The sequence below is a fragment of the Pezoporus occidentalis genome, unplaced genomic scaffold (genome assembly GCF_034315485.1).
Source record: "Pezoporus occidentalis ecotype Australia unplaced genomic scaffold, CSIRO_AGI_Poc_V1 ctg113, whole genome shotgun sequence".
NCBI classification, from domain to species: domain Eukaryota; kingdom Metazoa; phylum Chordata; class Aves; order Psittaciformes; family Psittacidae; genus Pezoporus; species Pezoporus occidentalis.
The window spans coordinates 935,580-946,624 of record NW_026912918.1 but is presented as its reverse complement, the minus strand read 5'-3'; the positions used below and the strand labels follow the sequence as shown (position 1 = coordinate 946,624).

The 11,045-nt window shown below is 41.1% G+C and overlaps 1 protein-coding gene across 3 annotated transcripts in view; it reads left to right on the top strand.

Moving 5' to 3' along the window:
* Positions 1-247: 247 nt before the first annotated feature.
* Positions 248-11,045, top strand: part of IQCK (IQ motif containing K) — a 49,219-nt gene continuing 38,421 nt past the window's right edge. For 2 of the 3 annotated variants that reach the window (XM_062634802.1, XM_062634792.1), the window contains exons 1-4: positions 248-314; positions 1,700-1,755; positions 3,434-3,572; positions 5,369-5,466. In XM_062634802.1, coding sequence (XP_062490786.1) covers positions 266-314; positions 1,700-1,755; positions 3,434-3,572; positions 5,369-5,466 — 342 coding nt within the window. In that variant the 5' untranslated portion in view covers positions 248-265. Of the gene's footprint in view, positions 315-853; positions 984-1,699; positions 1,756-3,433; positions 3,573-5,368; positions 5,467-11,045 lie in introns of those variants that run through there. The other variant, XM_062634807.1, reaches the window with a different exon arrangement.

Genomic DNA, 11,045 nt, shown 5'->3' with positions numbered 1-11,045 from the left:
ACCCCAAGTGTACCACAGCACACCGCGGTGACCCGCCCGGCTGGGCCCACCCAGCTCCCGCTGCACCCCGGCCCCCGTTAGATGGACGGAGCGCGGAGGCCCTCCCATATGGGCACACACCATTTACCGCCGCCGCTTACCTGCCGCGGCCACGTGCAGCTCCCGCCGACCCGGAAGGGGAACGTGGGCACGCCCGCCCCGCCCAGGGGACCGGTGGCGCTGTTGCCGCGGCAACACAACACAACACAACACGACACAACGCAGCATGGCGGAGGGCGGGCGGGAGCCGAGCCTCTGGGAGCGCGTGTGCGCAGGTGGGAGCCGGGACGTGCCGGGGGCGGCCCGGCCCTGAGCCCGCTGCGGGCACCGGGAGCGTGGGCCCGGCCCTGAGCCCGCGGGCACAGCCCCGCAGCCTCGGTCACTCGAGGCTCTTCCAAGCTGCTCCTCGCTGCTGCAGCGTTCAAGGGGGCTCCTGCCCGGCTCTTGGCGGAGAGGCGCTCGGTCTCAGCAGCGCTGTGGAGCCGGCGGAGGGGCTGGCTGTACCTGCTAAAACCCGCTCTTCGCACCGCTGAGAGCAACCCCCAAGCGGTGCCGCTCCCGAGCGTTATGTCTTCTTATCGTCACCAACTTCTGACAGAAACATACCTCTGTGCGTGTTCCCGCTGCCAACAGGGCCACATGGACCCAGCTTACTGCAGTAGTGTCGTGGCCCGTGGCTTACCGCACAGCAGTCTACGCCCTGCGTGGAGGCAGCTTTGTGGGTTATCCTGGCAGCGGAGTTAGACTGTTGCCTTGGGGAAGTAGAGAGGTGACGATGTTACTGCTGTTCACGGCAAGTTCTGTTACCCGAGCCTGATTCTAATAGCAAAAGTCTTGGCCTTTTCCCAAAGTCAGAGTGCTGAGGCTGGTCAGGAAGCTGAGAGACCAGCACCGTGGCTTTGTGGTGGGCTTCTCTTCAGTTAGCACTTCATAATGCCTTAAAAGTAGTTATTTTGTGTTAAAATGGCAATTTTAAATGCAGGGATAAACTTTCTTATTCTAATATAACTCATCTGAGCCATGCGTAGTATGTGTGGAAGTGGCAATGCCAGTAAATCCAATTAGAATGGTAGAATGGCAAACGGGTTTGGCTGTAGGAGTTTTCTGTATTGTGGAATCTCTAAGATTTTTTTTCATATCAGTTCCATTGTCCTCATCTTTTAACTTTATTCCCCTGGTTCACTCAGTAATCTATATGGGTCATGTACTGCTTTCACCTTTTGTGTTTTGATTGATTGGTTGGTTGTTTTGAAGGTGGAGACCAATGCTTAGCAATGTCCTAGGGATTTAATTGCTTATAGAGGAATGCAAATTAAAAAGCAGTATTATACACTGGTAAAACAGTGGCTAATTCTATGCAAGCATCTGCATTTCACTTACATTAAAATATTCTAAATTGTTAATTTAATTAAAGGTCTCTTTCTGTTAAAGGATTCTGTTATCACTGAGAACCTGGGACTTGACTTAAACCGCAGACAAGAGGCTCTGAAGTTCTCACTTGTTTTAAAACATTAGAATTCACGTTAAACATTTGTGGTATACTAAATTTTACTGTTTAAATCTGGAATAGGTATCTTTAGAAAGTGATGTTTGTTTAGGAGAAAAATAGTTATGTTTTTAAAGTCTTCTGAATAAATACTGTACTTTTTTTTACTTCCAGAGTATGAAGCAGAGCAGCCTCAATTTCCAGATGGTCCTGAATCAAAACAAGAATATGTGAGTATAGTTCAGTAAAAAAATCTGTATAGGGCTGGTTTTAGAAATATTTCGCATAACTAAATGGAAAAATTAGATACCCACAGAGTACACTCATTCATAAAATGAGAAAAAGAAAACCCAAACCCCAACCATATTTTGCAAACAACTTCCATGAATCAACAAACCTAATATTCCAAATAATTACTTTATTTAAAGCAACTTGGGTGGCGTTACACTAAAATTAGATTGGCAGCTGTGTTTGGTTTGTACGTCTCGCTGTCTTTTAGCTGCAACTGTCTGCTTCACAGGCAGGGCTCTGAAGCATGCCAGGAGCTCCTTTGGGTGGTGCTTGAGCAGAACGAGTACTGCAATACACGGGAGAGGGGAGCAAGCACAGCGACAGAGTTACTGCCCAGTGTCACATATATGATAGGTCACATAGACGTGGCCATTGAAATTAGTGGATTAAACCTGGTCAAAGTCGTTTGGAGTCTAATTTTGGTAAATTCAGTCTAGGAAGATTTGTTTGGCAGACATAAAAATTTAAAAAAGACAAACCAGTTTAAACCTTTGGCCCCAAAAGTTCTAGGAGCAGCAAGATTAATTCTTTTGGGCATCTCATACAAAGTTAGCTTTCATTTAAATTAGGCATTTCTGTAGATGTATTATCTTACTATTCTTTGTTATTTTAAAGCTATTTTAAGACATGGTTTAAATTGTCTGACAGTGGGTCTGTTTAGACTTACCCTGTTTCCCCAGATGAAACTAGCTTCATTCCAGGCTGTTATTAAATTTGAATAGTGAACTCTGCTTGGGGCATTAGTCTGGGCATAATATATTGATATATTTGAGCATTGAAAATGAAATAATATACCTTGTTACACTGATTTTTTGTATCTTGCATGTGTTAAAAAGGAATCTCTGCAGTTATTGACATATGTATTACAAGTGTAGTGGCCTGATCCCACCACCTGCTTTGCAGTAGCTCATGAATCCAGTTGAATTTAAAGTGAAACTATTCAGGTGACGTAATTTTCATAACATATTTTCATAGCAAACTCTAATGTGGTGCATTCTTGGGGATAAAAGGCTGTACCTGTCTTTCTATAACAGGTGTAGCTCAGTGTCTCTTAAGAGTATTTTGCAGGCTCAGTGTAACAGTTCCTGCGCTCCTAAAAACATCCATAAAATTGTGGGCTGTCTTTTTTTATGATATCCATAAATGTCTCTGTGTGGGGAAACTAAGGATTTGCTCTGAATTTGTCTATGCTTTGTTTAGAAGGAAAGTTTATTTTCTTTATAAGGCAAGTGTCAGGACTCCTGAACCATACAGAAACAAACATATCAACCTCTGGGTGGAAAATACTTATTCATAAAATTTTAATTTTCAAATAATTACTATTTCTTGCAAAGGCTAACATATTTTTTAAATTGTGATATCTCACCTTATTCTTTTAGAAACATTCATATACCTTCTGTCAGGTTTGGATGTTTTTATTGTGCTGGAACTGTGCAGAATTTTTTAAAGCTTAATTCTTTCTTTGAAAGTACTCATAAAATAATGAAACAATTTAATATTGAATTAGAAATTATATTTTTTGACTGACTTTATGCTTTTTCATGTTGAATTGGATTTCTTTTTTTTTTTTACAGTCTTAATTGGGATATTTATATAGGTTACATTTATCTTGAACAGGTGTCTTTGGAAGCAGGAATAGCGCAGCCATTATGTATGGGACAATTTTATTCAGCCCCTGCAGCTGATACTTCTGTCCAACAGTTGCTTTCCGCACCCGAGGCAGATCCCTTTCCAGAACAACCTGATCCAAAAACGTGTAAGTAGGAGTATATTATCTTGAACCCTGCTGTGATTATTTTTCTTGCATTTGGCAAGGGTTTGTCATGTGTTATATTTAAAGTGTTAACAGCTACACCACCTTAAGTGGAATTTGCGTGATCGGACCCCTGGTCTGTAAACAGGGAGCCAGCTTGGTCAATTGATCAATGGAAGAAAGCTCAACTGGTGCATCGTGAGCCAGTAGCATTGTCTAGCTGTTAAGATAGGTTCTATCATCTCTTCCAAATAAGTGACATTTTATTTAACCACTTAAATCAGAGAAAGGCAAGCATTTTCTCCTCTAATTTAATAATGCAAAACTAGGATCAATAGATTAAACAGACAATTGAGTTTGAAAACTGCTTTCAAAATACCATCTTTGCCCATCTGCTTACAAATTAGAATGGAAACAGCTATAAAGTTTTTTCCTCCATTTTTATCTATTTCTATGCTTTATAAAATTTACCAAGTAGCAGTGTGTTTCTATTATGCATTTTAGCCCTCCTGTTTGGCTCTTCCTCTCTTCCATTCATTTGTGCCCATTAGGAATTCAGGTTGCTAATCACAAGCAATGTTACCCTTGGCTATTATACATATATAGTGTCCTTCCAGTTATGAATATTTTTTGGCAGGACATGAACCAATTAAAGGTATAAAGCAGAGAATAAATTTTCAGCTGTGTTGCCAGAAGAGAACACTTCTATGACTTAATCTTTACTGACCCCACCAAAACCTGAATACTTACTGAATGGCAGGCAGTCTGCCTTTAAATCAAGGACAGTCCTTTAGCCAATAAACCATGCCTGCTTGTCTAGGATCCTAACAGGTTTTGGTTTGTTCATTTTTCTGAAGGAAGTGCTCTTATGCCTTCTTACAGGGTCAGGCTCCCTGTTCACTCTGGCCCAGGGGTTCAGTGCCTTCACAAAAAGGGGTAGAAGGCTCCTCCACTTCACCCAGTTTATGATGGTGAAAGGTCTTGTCAGGGATGATGGAGATGTGGGTCAAAGCTGAGAAGGAAAGGGTGCTTGAGTCTCTAAATTGAGCAAACATGTAGCTATTAGGCTACATGTAGAGGAGCATAGGCCATAGCACTGCTAGTTTTTGGTGATAAAAGACTGGAACTGCTTGCTTCTGCATGGAACACCATGTTGCCAATATGTGTGAGCACGTGAGGTATGGTAAGCAGTAAGGGCAGCGCAGTCAAACATGAGAGACATGCAAACTGAGACATCCCTCTCGAGTTAGGAAAACTGGGTGTATGGAGGCACATTCAAATTTCTGAAGGACCTGGCAAGCAGGAAGTAATTATAAGAAAGAAATCACAGCATCACTGAAACATAACCTTGATTTTTTTCCTCTGTCTAGAAATTCAGTTTTATGACCAGCTCTATTACTGCGCATTGTAAGGGGCATGAGGATAGATACCAAAAGTGGTCTAGCTGTAACAGCACTGAGTTCAGGGCATGCCAATTTACTTTTCTTTCTGTCAAGGTAAATTAAACTGCTTCTGATGTCTGAGCTTGCTCATTTAAAACTAAGTCTGACATCTCTAAGGAACACCATAGTTTGCAGTGTTGATGCACCTTTAGTATGAAATTTACTCAAGTTTATGTTGTCTTGGATGAAGAGAAGTGAAGACAGATTTGTGGCTGTATCTGAACTGAATTAATCTGTTTAGTTTAAGCTGTGGTGGTACTGATAAAATAACTGATATTTAGTTTATGGTATCTAATGTTTGCTTTTTTGTGAAATCTGAGTGCTTACTTGTAAGTAAAGGCTGTGCTGTTTTCTCAGGTCCTCCTCGAGAATACTTAGAGTATTATATATTTCCAGTACTCTTGCCCGGAATGGAGGAACTCTTGCATCGAGCACAGGAGGAAAAGTGTTTCGAGGTTCGTTCTCAGTTTTCAGTTCAAATCACTGGCAGGAAATCACAGAGTTTTATTTCACGGGCTGTATTTCTTTATTTGTTTTTTGCAAGAAAAACTATCACAATAATATGAAATAACATAGCACGAGTTGTTTTGGATCTGGTCTTGGATATTGTTTTCTCCAGTGATTTAGAATAGTTTACATATTGCACTCGATTGTTATGATGATATCTGACTCCCAGACAATCCCCCTTAAATATCCAGTTGTATCAGCCTAAATAGTGTTGTATTCTAAAGAAAGAGGCTTCCTTTCAGGTTCATACACTCTATTGAGGATGAGGTAAAGAATTTGAATTTTACTTCAATACTCAAAATATTTTTGCAGTCTGGCATCCTAACAAAGGTGTATTTTGTTCTTTAGCTGTTTAACATTCAGTGTAAATTCCATTTAATTGGAAACCAGGGTATTCAGCATTAATGAGCTTATAAAAATTGTACATTTTAAAAACAATTTTGTTATGTCTATTTTTATACATTTGGTTTCAGTGTTTGTGTGCATAATTATACCTGGAGAGACATTCCTCACTGTATATAGGGAATGCTTAAAAAAGCATTAGAACTGGTGCAAAATAAAGCTTATTGCATCACCATAGCCTAACTTGAAAACCACCAGCAATAGATTAGATACTGGGAGTTTTGGGGTCTTCCATCATTCCTGCTATTTTCTTCAACCATAGAAGCAATTATTTTTCTGCTTCTTTCCTACTTTCTGCCTTTCATCCACACTTTCCAATGTAAAACCTCTCCATATTTTTATGCCTATGGCAGAGCCTCCTCTTACTTGCAGCTTCATAATACAAAAAAGCAATTCATATAAATGCAAATGCAAATTTCTCCCTTTTTCTACATAATACATATCTGAGAAATATAGTCTGTGCTCTTGAGGTTATTGATTAAAATGATAGTGAAGTGAGGAGGACTTTGTTACTCATGGTTTATTAATCATCTTAGGCCCTGTTCTGTATATATGATAATAGACATTATGTGTGCTGTTTGCCGCTGATCTGTACATGCCTCACGCAGCCAACATAAATAAAGCTTACCACACTTGAACAGGCACCCCAAACCAGCATTTTAAATCCAGATTGGTACATTTAATAACAGTAAGTTATTTCAGTTTTTGCTTAGATCATCACAAGGTTTGTGTGTCTATAAACTGGTTCATTGATAGATGTGTGTATATGTGTTTATAACCTGTAATTAATACAGGTGAAATAGGAAAATGGTTCATTTACATGTCGTTATGGCATGACACCTCTGTGCATCGTTCCTGCCATCACATTTACATTACCTAGCTAAGAACAGTTCAAACATGTATATTATTTATCACACTTTTAATGAAATCTATATTGATTAGGGTTTGGGTTTTTTTTTAAAGGAAGCACATATCCTTTAACAGGGAAAAGACGTGTCTTACAGCTGGCTTAAAGTACAGTCCTTGATAGATGATCCATATTTCTGGAGGCAATAAACCAGCACTTAATAAAAAAATGCTGGAATTCTTAGAAATACTTCAGTTTCAACCTCAGGACAAATCTAGGTTACTTTGACTATTTTAAATCTGAGCAATTTTGCAGAGCTTCAGTAGTACATAGATTAGAAAGTATCTGTTCTCAAAATGAATTTTCTATGGGTCTGTGCTGCTTTATAGTAAACTATTAAATCCAATTACTTTTTCATGTATGGAAATGTCATAAAAGTAAGCGTATCTGTTAAAAGAGTGATTTTTGTCATTACATGAAGGGATGTCCTGCTGTTTAGTTTTAGTTTAGGAAAGCAAGCTTATGTCAGATGATCATTTTCCATTGTGACATCATTTCTTCCTTCTTTTGAACAATGGCTCTTTGTGCTTGCCTTATAACTGAATATTTATGTTCTTTTCCATTACTGTCCAGGTGCTGGTACTTGGACATTCTGTTTCCTGATCTGACTTAAATACGTCTTTTCAAATTGCACTTTTGTTTCATAAGAAGTGTTTTGTTCCATGTGGATTTGGATTAAAAAACATGCTATGATTTGTATTTAAATGGTTAGTACAATAACTGGAACAGATTTAGGGTCAAAAGTAAAGAGCTCTTAGAAACCCAGAGTTAGTGACAGGGAGAAAGGATCTTGTGGTACCATCAGAATATAGCTTCAAAAACCAGGAGAACAGAGTAGAGAAATTCGTTGAACTCGTGAGCGAGCAGGAGAGGAGCATGGTTAATTGTGATTCAGCTAACTGCAGCCATGAAGGATGGGAACAGAATACTGGGTTTGAATTTTGGCCAGACATGCATCATTAAAGCCTGTAAAGGGCAACTGTGCAGAATAAACCGGTGGAAGATGAGTGGAAGGAGCACTGGAAGAAAAGGAGGAATAATGGAACCGACTGCAGTCAGCACTGAATGAGGCTGTGAGAAGAGAGGGGCCATTGCGGTGCAGTCCGCAGAGCTGATGGGGCTCACCACAGCTTCCCCTGGTGTGAGGGGGAACGGAGCTGACTGAGGGGCGGGAGGCGCGAAATCCATGCGCGCGCCCCGCCCGCCGGAGCGCCATCTTGAGGCGGCAGTGCAGGGCGGGCGGCGTGGCTCTCGCGGGGCGTTTGTCCTTCAGGCGAATCCAGAGGCTGTTGGTGTCTACCCAACCGCTGCGGGGAGAGCTCACAAGTACATGCATGTGGAAAGTATTTTGTTCCATGAAAGAACGACAGCCACTCTCTAGGTGTGCGCCCTGCGGCCGTCCGGCTACCAGCACCGGGAGCAGACTAGGGCAGCCCGGTCCCAGGGGCAGGGAGCCCAGGCACGGACGGAACTGTCACGGGCAGGACTCATCCCACGTGCTGCTGCCGCCTGGCAAGGAGCGCTGCCATGCTGTGTGTTCTTCCTCCCTGCTCGGTGTTCATTCCTGTCCCCGTGCTCAGAAAAGCTGTTGGGACTTCTAATTTGTGAATGCAGGAATCCAGGTTCCAAAGGTTTGGGAGAAAGTGCAGACAGCCTCTACGTTCGGCAGATGTATGTGTCTTAATGCACATTTATGTCCTTTTATAACGGTTTTGATGAGATCAAGCTAGACAAGCTTATGTCTTAGCATAAAGCAATGCTGTTTGGCAAAAAGCAGCAGTGATGCAGCTGCAACTCAAATCTAGAGTGTCCTCAACAGTCTTTTATACCTCTGCGTGCCATGAACAGGCAACAAATAAAACCAGCAAACACGGAGCTCAGTGTTTGTTATTTCCAGCCCAGCACCTACACTTTTTAATTTTTACACTGGGTAATTTTTTTTAGTTCTAAGTTCCACTGATTTTCCCCTCTTCCTGTGCCTAAGTAATGGAGCATCAGGACCAGGCCCTCTGCAGGTGATTTTAAGAGCAGAGGTAACCTTCACGGGGTCAGGTCCCAGAGCCACTGTCAGCAGCCTTCAGCAGCCTTCCAAATGAAACACCTCTGTGGTGCAAGGGGCAGCTCAGCTTCCTAAACCATTCACCCTTCCCTATCTACACAATTAGCAGTTTTGCATGGTGTATTATTTTATCTGGAGTACCACATCCTGCTCTGGGGCCCCCAACATAAGAAGGGCATGGTCCTGTTGGAGCCAGTCCAGAGGAAGCCACAAAGATGCTCAGAGAGCCGGAGCACCTCTGCTCTGGAGACAGGCTGCGAGAGCTGGGGTTGTTCAGCCTGGAAAAGAGAAGGCTCTGGGAGATCTTATAGCAGTTTCCAGGCCTACAACTCCTGTAACTAATTTACAGGATCAGGAGTAATGGCTTCAAACTGGAAGAGGGTAGAATTACCTTAAACAGTAAGAAGAAATTCTTTATTATGAGGGTGCTGAGGCACTGGCACAGGTTGCCCAGAAAAGCTCTGACTGCCCCATCCTTGGCAATGTTCAAGGCCAGGTTAGATGGGGCTTGGAGCAACCTGGTCTAGTGGAAAGTGTCCCTGCCTGTGGCAGGGGGTTGGAACTGAATGATCTTTAAGGTCCCTTCCAACCCAAACCATTCTATCATGCTATGATAAAAATTACATTGGAGAGTTGTTTGGAATTGTGGGATAGGAGATCAGATCATGGGACAAACAGAAGAATTCAAGGAAGAGATCAGAAAAGACGCACCTGTGTCTGGAAAGGAAGAATTATAGAATCAGATGGGAAAGTCAGGAAAGGAAGATGTTTGTGCTGAAAGTAGCCATTTGTTTCGGAAAGAAAGCTGCAAGATCTTATTTGGAAGGCTATATAGAACAACTGTAACTTATTTGGAAGCTATAGCAACTTAAACAGTTAATTTAAAATAGGCTGTCTTGCATTACGTAGTGCATATGAGAAATCTGAAGAGCAAACTCCTAGAAAAACCACCAGCTGCTAGATACATTTGCAGACTTCAAACTGGCATAAATATGAGAACAGCCTGCAAAAGCTTAGTTTTTAAATTAGAGATGAAAGGAACCTATTAGCTTGCCCAGTGTATTCCCTTGCTGATTTTTCTTTTCCCTAGCATAACTTCTCCTGTGCTTTATCCTATCTGCTGTCAAATGTCTCTGGGGGAAAGACTGTTTTCTTAAATCTTTTCTCTCATGAGAACTGGCTAATGCATTCATTTTTCAGCACTAAAATTGAACAATGTTTAAATGTTTTTATTAGCATAATTCTGACTTTTCTTTCTAGCTTGCAATCACAGAAGGAAAGTGCTGTACCAGACTCTGTAATGGAATATATTATATTTAAAAGTATGATAGATCAGGGAAAGTGATGGAAGAAGGTTTTCTAATGACTTTGCCAGCTTCTGATCACCAGTATTTTGCATGCTTATTACCAAGCACATCATATTTAAACTGAAAAATGGGAAATTAATTCTGAATATAAATAGTTTATAAACACATCTGCAGGTTAACAATACACATTGTGCAGATATTTCCTGTGTTTATCCTGATTCATGCAGCATAGGAGGAATGTGTCAAAGGCAGGTCAATTTATGTCATTTTTTCCTTTCTGTTAGTGTTGCCTGCTGTGCAACTAATGATTTAATTCACAGCAAAGGGAACTGTTTCCTGGCAAAAGAAATAAAGTAAAAAGATACTCAGCTTGACCAAATTCCTCCTTGATAAGTTCACTGGATCTAACAAGGATAAGGCAAGATAAATTTGATTCCTTTAGTGATGGTTGTTTTGACAAGACTGTTCTGATTGTGTTTTCCTGTTGCAAAGGAAAAGCAATTTACTTAGATTAAATTACAACTGCAAAATTAAATTAAATTTTGTTGTCAAAGTATAGAATTTATTCTCTGAAACAATTCACTAAGTGATGGCATGCAGTTTCATACTGTGATTGCAAATAGCTGTACGGTGATTGTAAGACTATTAGTTTTCAGATTCTGTTCAAGTCAAAATTTGTCAATTTAATATCTAAAATGACCTGTAGAAAGCTCTCTAGTGAAGGTGTTGTTCTCTTAAAGCTCAGGTGTTTGGCTTCTCAGAACAGTTTCTGATATTAGCATGACAAGTGTGAAAATGCCTTAAGGAGATGTGTCTCATCCCATAGCTGCATGACTACCCTGTGTTCTTCAC